Source organism: Octopus sinensis, linkage group LG10 (genome assembly GCF_006345805.1).
Source record: "Octopus sinensis linkage group LG10, ASM634580v1, whole genome shotgun sequence".
NCBI classification, from domain to species: domain Eukaryota; kingdom Metazoa; phylum Mollusca; class Cephalopoda; order Octopoda; family Octopodidae; genus Octopus; species Octopus sinensis.
The window spans coordinates 86,483,362-86,501,870 of record NC_043006.1 but is presented as its reverse complement, the minus strand read 5'-3'; the positions used below and the strand labels follow the sequence as shown (position 1 = coordinate 86,501,870).

General features: G+C 33.9%; 1 protein-coding gene and 1 long non-coding RNA gene across 2 annotated transcripts in view; one reads left to right on the top strand and one right to left on the bottom strand.

The window, feature by feature from the left end:
- LOC115216696 (endoplasmic reticulum aminopeptidase 1) overlaps positions 1-13,662 on the top strand; it is a 1,296,444-nt gene extending 1,282,782 nt beyond the window's left edge. The window contains exons 18-21 of the mRNA XM_029786223.2: positions 2,570-2,737; positions 6,077-6,217; positions 10,998-11,079; positions 12,136-13,662. Of these exons, the coding sequence (XP_029642083.1) occupies positions 2,570-2,737; positions 6,077-6,217; positions 10,998-11,079; positions 12,136-12,276 (532 nt within the window). The 3' untranslated portion in view covers positions 12,277-13,662. The remainder of the gene's footprint in view (positions 1-2,569; positions 2,738-6,076; positions 6,218-10,997; positions 11,080-12,135) is intronic.
- Positions 13,663-14,395: 733 nt separating this feature from the next.
- LOC118765200 lies at positions 14,396-14,924 on the bottom strand. The gene is made up of 2 exons (XR_005001065.1): positions 14,814-14,924; positions 14,396-14,588 (listed from the first exon to the last, which is right to left on the bottom strand). It is a non-coding gene; the product is annotated as an uncharacterized LOC118765200 (long non-coding RNA).
- Between the last annotated feature and the right edge of the window lie 3,585 nt (positions 14,925-18,509).

Genomic DNA, 18,509 nt, shown 5'->3' with positions numbered 1-18,509 from the left:
ATTTCATTAGCACAGGTTCCTTTTAGGTCACTGGCACAGGTGCCTTTGATGAGTCACCAGCACTGGGCACAACCACAATTTCACTAAGCTTGGTGTGTCTTCTCAAGTGCAGCAAATCGCCAGAAGTTTCAATCACTTGTCATCGTCTGTGTGAAACTCAGCAACAAATGTGATACAAAAGATTCTCTCAAATGTCTGGATGGCAACCTCAAAGTAGCTGATGGCTTCTACTACCTGAGTGGCATGATCAGCACTGGAAATAACCAAAGTAGGGATGGCAGATTGTGTAATATTAAGACATGGGCCTTCAATGCAGATTTGTGAAGTCTAGAAGGAAAAAAGCAAGCAAGCTTCATTGTATGACTAATGTTAGTGTACATGAAGGACAGAGCACAAATAAGCTGAGAGAATGATTAGATATAGGAAGAATTTGATAAAGTGTGCAAGAGAGAAGACTGTGCTGGTGTTTTCATGTGATGCATCATATAGAGAATGTGAATTGTATGAAGAAGAGTCAAGCTTTTATAGTGAATGAACTCTGAGGAAGACAGAAACTGAAGAAGAATAGGAACAAAGTAGTGTAAACTGATTCCATGATGTTATATCTCATGAAGGTGGTATGGTTGGCAACAGGCTGCGCTGAAGAAACACTTGACTACCATGCCAAGAATGACAAACAAATTATAAAATTTGGTCAAGGATGGAGACATGATATGTTTCTACATCCAAGCCTCAGGTGAATTTTGTACCTGCCAAGTTTCTATCTGCTAACCCTATTATCTATTCAAGACTCTCTTATACGGTAGAGAGGTGCAGATAGTACCTTCTGACTTTATACTTATATCATTATACCTGATAAGCATAACAGTATCTGATATGTACCCCTCCAGCCCATAACCTCCCCCCACCCCCCACAACCACTCATTATTGACTTCCATTACACTCTCTTACCACCAACTACTTCTATGCCTATCCATTTCTCTCTCCCCAGAGAGCTTCCTTTAGTGTTTCCTTTCCATGTTCTTCTGCGATTACTTCCCCTCTATCTCATTACAGCCTGCCATAACTATCTCATCAAATTCTCTCACCTATTTCACATTGCCCAAACAACACTGTGAGTCTTTTGTCTTGTAAGGTACAATTTATCACTAGTGTTGGTGCTTTTATAAAATGTACCCAATACACTTGGTAATGCAATTGAGAAAATCCGGTAGTTTTGTTGAGGATATGATATCCTCTCTATTGTTGCTGCCATAACAAAAATGCTTCCAGCATACACTGCACAGTTGATGTTAGGAAAAACATGATCAATTTGTATCGTATTTCCATACCAACATGGCCATTTTTTATGCAAACTTTGATATATTTAATGCCCAGTCATTCTCAGCTGCTTGATTGTATTCTGCCACTAACACTGGTTAATATTATATACCTAAAGAAGATGGCAAGCTGGCAGAATCATTGGCATGCTGGGTAAAATTCTTAGCAGTATTTCATTTGACTTTAGGTTCTGTGTTCAAATTTCGCCAAGGTTGACTTTGTCTTTCATCTGATAAAGTGAGTATCAGTTGAACTCTAGAGTTGATGTAATCAACTTACCCCTCACCTGAAATTGCTGGCTTTGTGTAAAAATTTAGAACCAATATTATATATCTAATTGTGTTTCCTTCATTTCTCTTTACATCTCACTACTACAGAGGTTCACATTTTACTTCAGGCTTTGCACAGCCTGTCTTTCACAAAACAAGGCTTCTAGAACTGGGTTTATATGCTTCATACACCCATTAACATTTACATTTGCAAAATATATAGATTCCAGACAAAATTTTGCTTCACACACACACACACATGTTTGTATTGTTCATTTATATCATATGTGGATTATCTAATGTAGCTCTATAATTATTTGATAATGTCTATCAGCAACTGGAATTGTTGATTTCTTACATAGGCAAAAAGATGGAATTTTGGGACAGTGATTGCCAAGCAAGCTGAGTACACAGAGTCAGGCTGAGATACCCTTTTAGTCCTGTCTCATCAAGGACATCATGATATCTATAGTGCCACTACTATACTAGAATGTACCCAGTATTCTTTAACATCCTGACATAGAAACAAAGCCAAAATAGAATGCGTGAGCACCAGCCTACACATGCCATTGCTTCCAGTAAAACTGACTTAGAAATAAACAACTCATTCAACTCGTGCTAGCATAGAAAGCAGACATAAAAGATGATGGTAATATAAATCAGAAAACATATACTTTTAGTTTAAAGGAAAATGTGTTCCAGTATAGACTTCAAGTGCCGGTTTTGCAAAAATTCAAAAGCTTGATTGGATAAAACTCTTTGCCAAAAGCAAAGTAGATGAACAGATAAAGCTCCAACTTAACTCTGTGTAAGCTTATGTTCTATGGTTTGCATTGTTTTTGTGTAATCAGGCACACTCTTAACTTTACTTGCTTAAGGATTCATTTTTATTTAAATGTCTTAAGGATTCATTTTTATTTAAATGTCAAAAATAGTCTTGCATGCTGTTTTTGTATTTATATTCTTTTTCATTTCTTCAGCATAAATCCAGAAATCTTCTCCATCGTCTTGAGAAGCGCCATTAAAACAGGGTCATCAGAAATATGGAAATATCTTTGGGATGTTTATTCAGAATCAACTAATCCACTTTTAAAGACAAAAATTTTATCGGCACTTGGTCACACACCAAATAGTGAAGATTTAAGCAGGTGAGTATCATCTTTAGAAAATCCACAATTGCATTTTGTGGCTTAAAAGAATAATTCTAAAAATATTAGAACAGCCATTAACTCTGAACAAAAATCAATAAAGACATGAATCTAATCTTGTTCTTTGTAGGTGCTTCTTCAAGTAAGATAACCAGAAACTCTTTACATTCTAATGAGAGTGTGAAACTGGAAATTATCATTAAATGAAAATACAAATATTAAAAAAAAATTAACCAAAAGAAACCTTAATTTCATTTTTTTTTTCTTTTTTGTTTCTTATTTTCTACTCAAGAAGAGTATATATACATATTATTAATTTTACTTCTAATTATAAATCAATTAAAAATCATACTAAAATGTAGTTCAGCATCTAGTTTGTTGGACTGCTTTAATTTTCTTATATAGGCCATTATAAGCTTTAGATTTGTTGAAGATGAATAATGTGATATTACAGCAAGCTGCCTTTTTCAAAGGTAGTTAGAAGATGAGCAAACGATACTGCTGAAACAAAATTTACAAATTCAGCTAGCTAACAATTTACCTTTTCTTTATAATACTTAGTGCTCAGATAGGTGAATAGGCACCTATGTAGGTATGTGCATCTATGAAGGCAACATTACATATGCACACATACACATGTGTGAGTGAGTGTGTGTGTGTGTGTGTGTGTGTGGATGTGTGAGTAAGTGAGTGCACTCATACAAATTCAGGGAAGTGTATGTAAAAAATGCCAAGTATACATTTCTATTGACAAATTACTCTGTATTATAATTTGCTGTAATTTATCTATTAATGTGCTAAATCTTGTAATTTAGTGGAAATGAATGAAAGCCATTTTTTCAATAGAACAGACCAAATTCTTTAGCTCTGTTCATGTTTCCAAGCACAATGAGTAGCCATTCCAAAATATATCTAACAATGAGTGTTAAACCACCTGAATGTTGTGTTCAATTTAGCTTATGTATATGAAAACTTACAATACTAGTTAACCTCTCTAACCAGGGCATTGAAGTGAATTAATCACACAGAATCATTAAATCGATGGCTGGCCCCTCTTTCTTTATAGAAACATATTCAGCCTCTTCATACACACATCAGACATTAACAATAAAAACTCAAATACCCAGCAGAAATTTAATCAGAGGAATGGAAAATCCCCTAGAAGGTTAGGAACAGGCTAAAGATTACAAGTTTCCTATAGTTCTATGTAGAACTACCTCATAACTTCAATGAAAAAAAAACAGGAATATTTACTAAAAACTTAAAGTAAAAAGAATAAGACATCATGTGGGTCAAGATGTTTTTTCATACATATAATATCACTATGAAATAGTTTTTCTTACTGACCTGGGCTTAGACAGTAACATCAGCTCTTACTGTTTATATTTCCATTGTATTTCATGTCAGTGTAGACTACCTCTAGCTTACTTCTGGAGACTGTCTTTACACTAGCAATAACTAGATTTACCAGTACAATAACTGATTGCTACGTATAAAATACCTACAAAGGTAAGAAGCAAGTATTGAACTAATTCTATAATTGGGTATTGAATGGCATTCTAAAAAGGGAAAAATAATAATTTGAAGTAGTATACAAAAACAATAATACTTTGATACACAATATTCTTAGTTGTTTTTATAAGAGACAGAATTAATTTCAAAATGCTACTGGAAAGTTAATGCTATTTAAAAAATTTTCAATGTTTAATTTTCTTTCTATTAAACAACTGTGAAACCCCTAATCCTTTCTGTCTCAAATATTACAAATCAAACAGACTCACTCCTTGGAAACTATGAAATCATGTTTAACTATTGACAATTTAGTCTGGAGCCTGTAAGTCTGAAACTGCAACTCTGTGTGTGGTGTGTATGTATATATACACATTTGATATACACATGCAAGCTACTATAAGTTTCATGCCTCAGAAAATACAATAATTGGACGAGCTTGTGGAGTGTGCTGTGTACTCTTGGGAGCAAATGATTGCCTGATAGCACACGGCATGCTATACAAGTTTGGCCAACTATTGTATATTCAGAGTCATGGAACTTAAAATAAATTGCATTTAAGTCCTGTGTATATTAAATGATATTTATCTCATTCTGGATAAAGTACTTTTTTGCTAACCCCATCAATAACTGAATAGTATACCATATTATATATACATTTATATGTGTGCAAGTGGATAGGCACAGTATGGCCAACTGGTTAAGAAGTTTGATTTACACTCATGAGGTCTCAGTTTCAATACCCCTGTGCACTACCTCACACAAATATCGTTTTTGACAACCATAAGTCGAGTCCCAGAATGTGTAGATGAAATTAGATAAATCAATCCTGTGTAGAAGCCCATTGGATGGTCTGCACCTGTAATTCTAAAGTCTGGTTTTGTCACACAATGTACTACTGAGTCTACCAGAGAATTACATTGAGAGTACATGCATTTGTGGAATAGCCACTTATGTGCTTATTCAATAAACCATGTAGTTCAATTGAGCAGACAGCTGAAATTCTGACCAAATTCCTTTATGTATGAGAGTGGTTTTACATAAACATATTTATCAGTTGACACATACAAAGAGAATGTAAGAGATTGGTAACATTTTAGGTGAAATGACAGCATAGGGAGTGAATTGACAGAGTTGTTACAACATTGGACAAAATGCCATATGTTGTATGTTTTGGTTCCTTGCATTCTAGTTTCAAACCCCACCAAGATCAACTTTGCTTTTCATCCTTCCTGGTATGGTAACTGTAGCATCAATGGAAGTTGTGAAAGCCATTTTTCAATAGACCCCTGTAGCTGTGAGGTTACAAAGTTTACTTCTCAACTACATGTTTTAGGGTTCAGTCACTTTAATGTCACTTTAAGCAAGTGTTTTCTACTAAACATTTAGGCTAACCAGGATGGGGAACAGATGAAAAAATTATGATGTTGGACAGCGTCCTTTGCAGTATTTGTTCTAAATCTTTGTACTTTTGAGTTCAAACTCTCCAGGTCTCTGAGTGCTTTAACAAAGTCTACTCTATTGCAAGTGGTTGTGTTAAGTCTCTGGTTTGAGATTGACTTTCTCCCTCTCTACCACCAGTCTCATAAACCTTATGAAGGATCATGGGTACAGAACTTTTTTCTTGTAGAACAGATGTGTAAACAAAATGTAAAACAAAGTTGTTGTTTTTTTGTTAATTAATATTTAATTATGCACTTACTCCAAAATTATCACTGCACTTATTTCCTTTTATACTAAACATTTTGAAACCCGCTTAGTATTTAGACAAACACCCTCAGCAAAATCAATAATTTTGTATTTTTAATTTGTGTGTATTTTCTTTTTCAGATTACTAGTTTATGCGATGGACAAAGACAAAATCCGAACTCAGGATCTTTTTATAGTTTTCGCATCAGTGTCAGATTCTGTGGCAGGAAGATTACTTGCATGGCGGTTTATAGAACTGCACTGGGATGAACTTACTGAAAGGTCAGTTGCATTTTATTGTTTGGCATTTACATGATAGAAAGGAATTTACAAAGGAAACAAATTTGGTAATATCTTGGCAATCCCAGGAGACATGAACATTGGTAGAAGAGAATGTCACTTTTTGATATCTTTGCATACTCCTTTTACATCAGGTTATCCATCAGTGTAATTCTTGAGATGTTTGTTTTATTTCTGTGAAATTTTAAATAATTAGAAGTGGTTTTAAAAGTGTTTTTCACGCAGACAGATATCAATATTTTCTAACACTGTTCAGTGAAAGTGAAAGGTTATTACCATTTTCACTTAAGCAAAAGCTGATATTTCAAATTTTAGCACAAGGCCAGCAATTTCTCAACTGGTATCAATTTCTCAACTTGTATCAATCCCAAAAGGATGAAAAGCAAAGTGGACCTTGACAGAATTTGAATTCAGAATGTGAAAATGGACAAAATGGTGCTACACATTTTGCCTGGCATGCTAACAATACTGCCAGCTCACTGATGATCTTACAAACATTAGATAGGAATAGGAGTGACTGTGTGATAAGTAGCTTGCTTACCAACCACATGGTTCCAGGTTCAATCCCACTGCGTGGCACCTTGGGCAAGTGTCTTCTACTATAGCCTTGGGCTGACCAAAGCCTTGTGAGTTAATTTGGTAGACGGAAACTGAAAGAAGCCTGTCAGATATATATATATATATATTATATATATATATATATATATATATATATATATATATATGTATGTGTGTGTATATGTTAGTGTGTCTGTGTTTGTCCCCCTAACATCGCTTGACGACTGATGCTGGTGTGTTTACGTCCCCGTAACTTAGCAGTTCAGCAAAAGAGACCAATAGATTAAGTACTAGGCTCACAAAGAATAAGTCCTGGGGTTGATTTGCTCGACTAAAGGCGGTGCTCCAGCGTGGCCACAGTCAAATGACTGAAACAAGTAAAGGAGTAAATGAGAGAGTAAAGTACTCTAAACTCAAAACTGGGATTTCTCAGCAGTCTAAATTCTCTTCACTCCCCATAATTGATCTCTATCTAACATAGCTGGCTAGTTCTTGACCTCCTACACCACACCCTCTTCTGACTTCCTCTTGAAAGAGGCTCACATTGGTCTCTCTACCTGGAATTGCATTGTATGTGAATCCTGACTCTCTTCTGTTTGCCAATGGTATCTTATTATCAGCCATAGAATAGCAAAGATTTTCAAATCATAAAATAACTCACTATTACACATTAATTATTTAGAAACAAGTTGAAGATGCCTGATATTGAACAATGCTATGAGTATAATCTGTGTAAAATAAACAAAATATGAAGATAAATGTAAAAATTTATCAAACATAATAAATGTTACATTTAAATGACAGTGCTCTCTCTGCATAAACAGTGCAATAACTGTTCAAAATGTACAAGGTGGCTCAAACATTATGTGACCATTTAATATATATATGTATACTAGCAGTATTGCCCGGCTCATGCGTTCTATGCACGCGCGAATTAAGCTAAACTTGGATGAAGTTCAATCAAAATTCAATTATAATGGATTTTTGGAGAATTACAGCATGTATATATGTATGTTATCATTACTTTTGCTTCTGCTCTTCTCTACCAGCATGGGTCATTTTAAGTCTGTACTATATAGCTGGAAGCCTTTTCTGATAACACTTTGAGTCACCTCTTCTTATATAGGAATGCAGTATACCTATTCTAAAAACTAGACTAGAACCAGGGCCATCGCTAAGCCCCTGCAACCCCTGCGGTCACAGGAGACCTCCGCGGTTGAAGGGCCTCATGTTAAGATCATAGTACATAGATGAGCCATTTATTTACTTTGGTTAAGATGTTAACTGAAAATTTCAAGCTAGAGGAGGAAAAAAATACGAAGGTGTGTTGTAAATAAATTTAAGAGAAACAAAAAAAGTAAATAAAAATGCATGTCAATGAATTCCCTAGGGAGATAAAAGAAAAACAAAAGAAATCCAAAACAATGAAAATAAGAACAACTTCAACTGAAAAGACAAGAAAAAGAAGAATTGGTGATGAAAGCAGGGGATGTATACTTATGCATACATACAAACATTCATACATACATACATATAAATACACACACACACACACACAAACACATATACAACTGGCTTTTTTTCTGTTTCCATCTACCAAATCCATTCACAAGGCTTTGGCTAGCTTGGGTTGATAGATAGATAGATAGATAGACAGATAGATAGATAGATAGATAGATAGATAGATAGATAGATAGATAGATAGATAGATAGATAGATAGATAGATAGATAGATAGATAGATAGATAGACGTGTACCAAACACACATCTCTTAGACTCTCTGTCTCTCCCTCTTTCTTTCTTTCACTCTGTCTCTCTCTCAGTATGTATATATATATATATATATATATATATATATATGGCATTGTTATTGTTGAAAAACTGGTTACTTTGTACCCAGAACAGTGGCTTTTGACCTCAAAGGCAATAAAAACTGGGGGATAAAATTCTTTCTGTACCAAAAATAAGGTGTATGCACGCACACACACACAAACTTCTGTGTGTGTGTGTGTGTGTCTACCTTCGTACAGATATTGTTTTCTCACTATCACTCAGCATCTCAATTCTTCAGTGGTAACTAGATTGTGATCAACGTATTTTATTTTGCAAAGTACTATTTTTCCCTTGAATTTGTGATTTCAGAGGAAGGTAAGAAATTCTTCGTATTTTGCAACTTTTGTATATTGACTTTACAGTTTGAATTGTAGAATTGTCTATCCAGTCAAAATAGTGCAACAGCTAACAGTGAAATATAAAATTAAAAAAGGTTTTTTGACTGTTATCAAGTCTTTGAAAACATTCACATCTATTTTTCGAAAATATATAATTTGAAATAGTTTGCTTTTGTTTTGGACTGCACATACAAAAGCTGAGACAACTATACTTCATAGTTGTTACTTTGAAATGCTTGTCTTCTGATATTTCTGAGTTCATCGAATAAGTTTTCAACCCTATTAAATGTTAGCCCTCCTAAACATGAAATAATACGATAGTTCCAGCCCTAAATAAATTTAACTTGTACTTTTAACCCTTTACTGAAACAAGTAAAAGAGTAAAGAGTAAACAGAGAGTAACTCATAGCTTCAAGATTTTGATGATGCGATTGTTTATTTTTAGAATGACTTTGAAAATAGAAATAATAGATTTCTAAATCTCTCAGTGAGATTTATGCAGTGGCTGCACGATAAAGTGATAGTATGTTGTCAACTTAATGTGCGAGTCCCATGAAAGGGAAGAATACTACTGTTATTTAGCCCAAGGAAATACAATTTCCTGTTGGACTTGACACATTACCTGTGTCCTTATGATTTCAAAGTGTAGATAAGCACCTCCACCCAGCAAAGCCTGCATCCAGAGACTAGTTTCAGAGTCATTGCTCATCATCAGTCTGGAGTAGCATGGCTGTCACATTAAGTTGACAACATACTATCAGTTTAGAATGACATTGTAGTGTAGGTGTGAGAGGTCAGATCTGGCCAGTTTGAACATAAAACAGATAAAATGTGGCTGGTATAAATGCTAAATGGTTAAAACAGGAAATCATGTGTCTAGCCAGGATTTGAAATCATTCCTCTTCTACTGAAAACTTACAATTGTTTTGTACATTCACTATAGAGATGCATAAAAGCAGTGATTAAGAAGTTTGTTTCTCAGCCATGTAATTTCAGATTCTTTTGTGCAGAACTTTAGGCAAGTCAATGCCTTTTCAGTGGACTTGGTAGATGTAAACTGAAAGAAACCAGTCATATGGTGTGTGTGTGTGTGTGTGTGTGTGTGTGTCGGTCTGGTTGGTTGTCTGCCTGCCTGTCCATCTATCTTTCCTTCCCTATCTTGATATCATGTATTAATTGTAAATGAGTGTTACTGTTATACAAGCAGAATCATCCATTTCTGGCGCTCTATTGTTTACAATGATGAGGGTTTCTTATTTCTTTATTGCTCACAAGGGGCTAAACATAGAGGAGACAAACAAGGACAGACAAAGGGATTAAGTTGATTAGATCGACCCCAGTGCATAACTGGTACTTAATTTATCAACCCCAAAAGGTTGAAAGGCAAAGTCGGCCTCGGCGGAATTTGAACTCAGAATGTAGCAGCAGACGAAATACCACTAAGCATTTCGCTCGGCATGCTAACGTTTCAGCCAGTTCGCCGCCTTACAACGATGAGGGTTTCTGATTGATCCAATCAATGGAACAGACAGCTCGTGAAATTAACTTGCAAGTGGTTGAGTGCTCCACAGACACATGTACCCTTAACATAGTTCTTGAGGAGATTTAGCGTAACACAAAATGAGATAAAGCTGGCTCTTTGAATTGCAAGTACAACTCATTTCTGCCAGCTGAATGGACTGGAGCAATGTGAAATAAAGTGTCTTGCTCAAGGACACAACACACAGATGGGAATTGAACTCACAACTTTATGATCATGAGCCAAACATCCTAACCATTAAGCCATGTGCCCTCACTGTCATTCATTTCCAATATTCTATGAAAACATGATTAGTCATAGGGAAAGATTGCCTTGCTTAGGAACATGATGGTTGGTGTCAGGAAATGTACCTAGTCATAAAAGATCTGTCTCAGCTTTGTCCAGCTCATGCAAACATAATGAAAGTGGACATTAAAATGATGATAATGATGATGATGATAATTAAATAATATATTATTTCATTATTAAGCAAGTGATTTACGTACTATTACAGGTATAAAACTTCAGAGGTTGAGCTGCACACATTACTCAGTATTGTTATCAGCGAAATTATTACACAAGAAGAATATGACCAGGTAAGATGTTACATAGCATTTTTATTTTATTTTTTTTTTCTCTTTAACCCTGAATCGTCATCTCGGGAAACCATTCATATGTACATTCTTGTAAGACTGGGCAAGATATTTTTGAGAAAGGCTGGCAGTTGCCCATGCTTGCAAGACTTCCCTCTCCACATTATCAATGTTTATTCAAAAGAAAGGCCTCTGACTTGGATCAATATGGTTTAGTGTATGATCCTGCATATAAGGATCAAGCTGTAGTGATGGCTTGTGTTGGTTGACCACATGCCACATGGTCACAGAGGATGAGGAAGTATGTCATGGAGATGGGGAGTGACTGGGACACTGCTCAGATGGTTGCTTGGGATGACCCAAGTGAATACTGACAAATGGTGGATGCAGTAATGTATTGCAATCATGCACGCCTCCGTACCTGACCTGGATATATAAAAGTAGAATGGTTCCAGGCATTTCTGTCAGAATGCAAAGTGGGTAGCTTGACCAACATCTTAGCAGTTCCACTAATTATCCACCCTGGATTGGCCCTTGAATTGACCGGTTTTTTTTTGTTTTGTTTTTTTTTGGTCCTGAAAGGACAAAAAGGCAAAACCTGATCCTGGTGGGTTTTTGAATTTGGAGTACCAAGTGTCAGAACAAATACTGCCAGGTATTCTTTTCAACACTACCAACTCCACCAATTTGCTGCCTTTCTCTAACCCTCTCTCTCTCTCACACACACACACATATATGAACTCACATATTCATACATGTATGTGTGCACACATACACATCTTCTGTAAATAAAGAAGTGAAGTAACTGAATGGATAAGGTACTGATCAGTTCTTTATCCCCTTTGACGTCAACCCAACCATAACCACTCTTAATTCTAAGATACAAACTTTCTGCTTTAAAATGATCTTAATTAAAACTTCCTTTCAAAATTTCAAGTCAGTTCATGTCTAAGACATCAGATTAATATGACAAAGATATTTTACTAAATTTCCACAATTCCCAGTCATTCTCTTACATATATATCATTATATAAACTGCTCCTTTCATCTTTTTTGTAGGTAACGGATTTCCTTGTAAAGAAACATGTCCCTATAAATGGACAGACTATCAGCAATGTACTGGAGTTTATTCGTCTTCATATATTCTGGATGAAAACACATTTTGAACCTGTATCAGAATGGTTCCAGAAACACAAATAGAGGGATTTGGGCAGAAAAGAACAGCATTTCATAGACCAGTTTTTTTTTCCTATTTTTTTTTTCTTTATAATTGGTGTGCCTCTCTTCTTACTGCCAATGGAATTATGGGGAAATTTTAATAAATATTTCTTATGAATATAAAAGTCTAATATATCTAGGCCTCTGCTGATCTCTTTCTATGATACATGTATGAGTATATCTCTTCACATGACAATATATCTAAAATGAGGATTTGTATACAATTAACAACTTTTGTGTTGCTGTTATCTACATTTCAATCTTCCTAAGTGACCATAAGTTTACATTAGGATAATGAAGGCTTTAATTTCAATCATAGCCAAACAGATATTGTATACGTGTATTTGTGTGTGTGTGACTGTGTGTGTGTCTGAGTGTATGTACGTCTGTGTGTATGTGTGGTTCCTCAAAAGTATTATAGAATAGACTGATCAAAACAATGCAGATAGAAGGATGAGTAGAGTGAGGTGTCGTTCTCTCTAATTACCGATGTATTTGTTTATCATATTGTTCTAAGTACCTACCACTACTCATAGTAATATTAATCCATGCATTTTTATTAGTTATTTAGTTGCTTTTTGTGGCTCCAAATTTTTTTTATTTGTTTCGCTTTACATAAAACAAGGAAGTTGGCAGCAAGATTGAAGAGAAGCATATGTTTCTAAAAGAATGACAAAGATATATATATATATATGTATATATATATATATACATAAATGTTGAATGATGAAATGAGTGCTCAACACTGCATTGGTGGATATATAATTTATGAGAAATCCCACGAACAAAGCAAAATTGTTTCCCAGAAGGGAGACAAACACCTTTCTCCGTGTGATCGGCTTGATAAATTGTTAAGACACTAGGATATTCTCCTACTTAACATGAAACCAATGGTAGCCTTAATTCACAAATAAAGAAATTATATATATATATATATAGTCACCTCTGATGAGGGTAAACGAAATACTTAACAATAAATGGTACACAAACGGTTTGTCGTTGAGCATATTGAAAAGATGGCTTGGAGTGTTTAGAATTTGTTTTTGTTTATTCTGTTGTAGAACTTTTGTTGGTTTAAGCATTCTTTTTCAATATTTTACCTGTTCATTTGGATATGGTAGTAATTTAATGCATCTCTGCAATTATTATAATATTAAATGTACACTAGGATTACTGACCATGCATGTGCATGTATATTTTTGCATCATACATGTTTGGGTTACTGTTCCAATCTTGATTTATTTATACTTTTGTTTTTACGTTAATAGTATTGCTTTTTTTTTTTGCCTGTTTGTTTTTTTAGTTTAAATTTTTTTTATTATTATTTGTTTTTCTGAAACTGCCTCTTTAATAAACTGATAAACTTAACTGGAAAAATTATCCCTCTTAACATATATATATATATACATATATGTATATATGTATGCGTGTGTGTGTGAAATTATTGTTATTTCTTATACTATTACTTACATCAACAAACTCAGAGAAACAAAGAAAGGACCTCATATCATATCATAACTTTTTATAAAGACATTTTTCTTCTCTATTTTGCAGAGATTATCATATACAGATATATTTTTTACTTTCTCTGCTAAAGTTTGAACCAAAATAAAAAAGACAAATTTATATAAACGCACTCAATTGTATATAATATATATACACACATATATCCCTGAAAAAACACTCATGTTTATGTGTAAGTATATATATATATATATATATACATACATATGTATATATATCCCTAAAAAACACACGTGTTGTCTACATAGTGTCTCACAGATAACTGTAGCACTTAAAACACCAGAAGACATACACACAAAATGTAAGAAAATGTTGCATTAAGACATTGCAAGGGAATGTGGTAAAGCAAGGCAATGTTAAAATGACTATTTTACAATATTTTGGAAATTAACTAATTTGTAGTAGTTTCTTTGTTTTGAAAATACACAATCATGGCACAATCTTCTACATTTCATGTAGTTAGTCTGGTTAGGGCATTGTTATTTGACTAAAAGGAACCTCAATAAAAGCAAAATGACTGAGTGGAGAAAATATTGAGTTTCCCATTCAAATCTTATCTTCAGTGTGTTAATTGCTGCCTCTGGACTGAACACTATAATTCTAGGATATTGTTCATTTTAATTTTTTTTTTATAGCTTTGTTAGTGGAGAAAGGGCAATTTGCATTACTCTTTGAATGAGCTACAAGACTAGTAAGAGGAAGGGAAGACGTTGTTTGTAACAGGAAAGATTCTGCAAAGTCATCCAAGAGGCCATGTGGTGGTGTTAACCCTTTCGTTACTGTATTTATTTTGTGATGCCCTGTGTTTCTTTCAATTAATTTTAAATAAAACAAAGAATTTAGTAAAATAGCTTAGTTATCATTAAGCTAATGCTAGGAACATAAATTGTGACTAAGGTTTGGTGGAAGATTTTAATTCAAAACTTATGAAAACAAGACACTTGTACTCAAAGCCAGAGCCAGTTTCAGCCGGGTTGGTAATGAAAGGGTTAAACTGGGAAATAGATTGAGTGTATAACCCACCCACTATAGATAATAAAACAAAAACAGACTCCTGTGCCAATTCTCCAAAAGACTCCCACACAACTTCTTTCAACCGATTTTACTCACTAGGCTACTTGGGCAAGTAAAGAATACTTGCCCAAGGTGTTATGCCGACTAATTGAACCTGAACCCACATAGTGGTGAAGAGAACTTTTAATCTCACAGATAACAGATTCAGAAGATTCATATTAACTGCTTAATGCCAAAAAAGAGCACTTAGCTGATTGATGTTCAGTTACTAACGGAAAAAATCCAGTTTCTGGCCCACAGGCTTGCTGTACCCCCACCTCTCTCTCCTCTCTTTCCTGTTACTATTATAATGGCCTCTGTTCTTCAGAGCCAGCTGGTGTCATATTGTCACCCTTCAGGCACTCCTAGCCTACTAGTCTCTCCACCTCTCAGCAGCCTCAATGCATCCAACCTTCCTTTCTCGGCACTAACCACTGTTCCCAATCTTTCTTCCCCAGAACATCAATCCTCTGAAATCTTCTCCCTGCTTATATCTTTCTTGTTGGTGTTGACCTGTCACAGTTTAAATGGAACATTAATGGCATAAATCTCACCCATTTCAGAGGGCCTTAATTGTCTTGGGCCCTGCTTCTTTCTTCAGACTCAGCAACTAAACTAATAGATTCAGAGTTAAACATTGGTCTAATGTGATGTGCATATAAGATATATTTTTGTTGGCTTCTAGTTGAGACTTAGCACCATGCCTATATCATAGAGAATGCAGTCAGGTTTGAGAATGGTGTTTGAATGTAGAAACGCTTGCCCTATCTAAAATATCTTAAAATTTGTGTTTAAAAACTGAAAATAATAGATTATGGAAAAATGAATAAATACTTTTGTTCTTATCTATGGGAAGATGAACAGTGATCATCAACTCATTGCAATTTTACAAAATCATGTAAATACACTCCAGAAATTTTGGAGATTTTTTTTTCATGCCAACATTATTTTCACATGCATGTTTATATGTGTGTATGATTGGTTGTGTTAGTATATATATATATATATATATATATATATATATGTGTGTGTGTGTGTGTGTGTATGTATTTATATATAGTACACGAAATGGCTGGATTTATATATGTATATATAGATTGATAGATAGTTGCACAGATATTGTTTCTCAAAATATTCATGTTAAGTTTCTGTGTAAAAGTGTAATGTTTGTTAAGTTCCAATATTCCATAAAGTAATGCATAAAAACCTAAATGTTTTCTTTCATTTAGCATGCACTTACCCTATCATATATAATTGCTCTCTCTCTCTCTCTCTCTCTCTTTCCATCTAGCTATATCTCTCTCACTCTCTATTTGACAACTATTTTACACCATAAAACACTGGCCATATGTAATTATAGGCTCAATCAGAAACACTACTGCCAATATTACCATTTTTTTTTTTTGAGGTTTTCTTCAAGATTTCAGCTTTAAAATTCTCACCTAATTGATTATAATATTTTTAAAGAAGCCTGTACATTTATTTGCTGACAATTTCAAAACCATAAGCAAAACTCTAAATCTGAACTGAAAGAATTAATAAAAGAAAAAAAACCTTTTTGGAATTAAATTCAAGTAAACTTGTTTGTTTAGTTTGACACAACATTTGACCTCCTCTCAGCCAACAAGCTCCAGAACATACCTTCCTAAAACGGCTGAGAACCTTTATAAACCTGACTAAATCAATTTAAATCTATTTCTTCTAAATTTTTTTATCAAGGAAAAAGCAGAAAATAATCTTGGAGGAGAGAAAAAATGAGAAAAGTTTTAAATATTGACAATTCTCTTTGTAGAGAGATGCAAACATGTTTTTTAGACTCTTTTTTCAAACCACACCCCTAAAACTGCTCAATATACACCTATTTCCCATTGGGTCAGACTAATTTATCCCATCTGGTTACTACTCATTAAACCTTTGTTACTCTAATTTCCCATTGCCCTCTATTACTGCAGTTGACTTTGTGATTCACCAAACATACACACATGTCTGCACACACACTATCTGTTGGAATGGAAAACAGAGTCACCTCATAATGAAACACAGCACATAAATATACATAGTTTACACACACAAGATATTATTTGCCATATTAACCACCAGCAACTAGTGTATGGGTAGGATGGCAAAGGCAACAGAAGAAATGCATTTAAGCTTTGACAATGATGATAGCAGCAATGATAATGAGATAAATTTGACATTACCAAATTTCTATAGGTGAATCGTCCCTTTGTGGTTAATAAGTCTTTAAGCTGCAAGTTGAATGTAGTACATGAACAATTGGAATATCCTGTTACGAAGGATGACACAATTTGAAAAAAAAAAAATTAAATAACTGTAAATCTACCAGACATGACTGTCAGACAAGGAGAAATATTTCACTTATCTTTACAGACAATAATAAATATGTACACATCCTTAAAGGGAAACAGTAGCCTTGATTGCTAGGGAGGAGCATGTGGCAAACATTGTGGGGTTAAAATACTGGGAAAGTGGTTAATTGAAGAAGATAAATGTTTGTGGTGATAGTCTTAGCATGTAAAGTAATGCTAACATTGGGAAGTGTTGCTAACTCATTGTTCAGGGCTGTTACTAACAGTCTACAAGAAATGGTTTAAAGAAAGAAGACTAATGAAATGACAACACAAATAAAATTTAAATGAAGCAAATATTTGTGTAAAAATCAAAGAAATCAATGTTTTTTGGTAGTGATTATTTGGTTCAAGAATTTATATATATTTCTTGAAGTGTGTAGGCATATCTGTGTATATTTGTTTATAAGTGTGAGTGTCTTTACACGCGTATGTATGTACATATATATATATATATATATATACATGTGTATGTACATATATATATATATTATATATATATATATATATATATATACATATATATACAAGAATATATGTATGCGTGTGTATGCATATAATTGTCATTACATGTATGTATTATTTATGATATACAAATATTATGTGTTCATGTATGTGCCATGCAGACAATGTGGAGTCATAGTAATGTGTTGTCGCCAACAAGGCAATTTAACGAAATAAATTTGAAAAATCAATGTAAACAAAAGTTTAATTGAAGAGAGAGTTAATGGTGTGATGGATGGGTCAGCCCAATCAGAAAACAACAGTAAATATTAACTGTTTTGAAATCTATTTAATAGAATCATCAAGTGTATTGAACCTTGCAGATGTTTTAGTTGCTATTGTCAGTTTCAGGGAAATGAAGAAGAACAACATTGCAGATTTGTGGTAAGTGCCACAGGAAAAGTTCATAGGAGCCATAAATATAACCAAATAATGGTTGAATTGTCTCAAGATATTTTTGAAACTTATATTTTAAACATGTTGCTCAGTTAATAATTTATAAGAGAAAAATGTTATTGTTGATAAGAGAGGTTAAAACAAAATGGTGTACAATCTGAAGACTTACAACTCATTAACTTAAAGTTATAGAATTTTATGCTTGGCTAAAGTTTTATAAGCACCAAAAGGAAAATATTTCATAGTAAATGTCACAAATTATATAAGACTTATTAGGTCATCAAGTACGAAATTTGTAGAAAAGAAAAAAAAGTTTGCTAATGTTTTATAAATACAAGGAATTCATCAAAGTATGCACTCATATTGTCA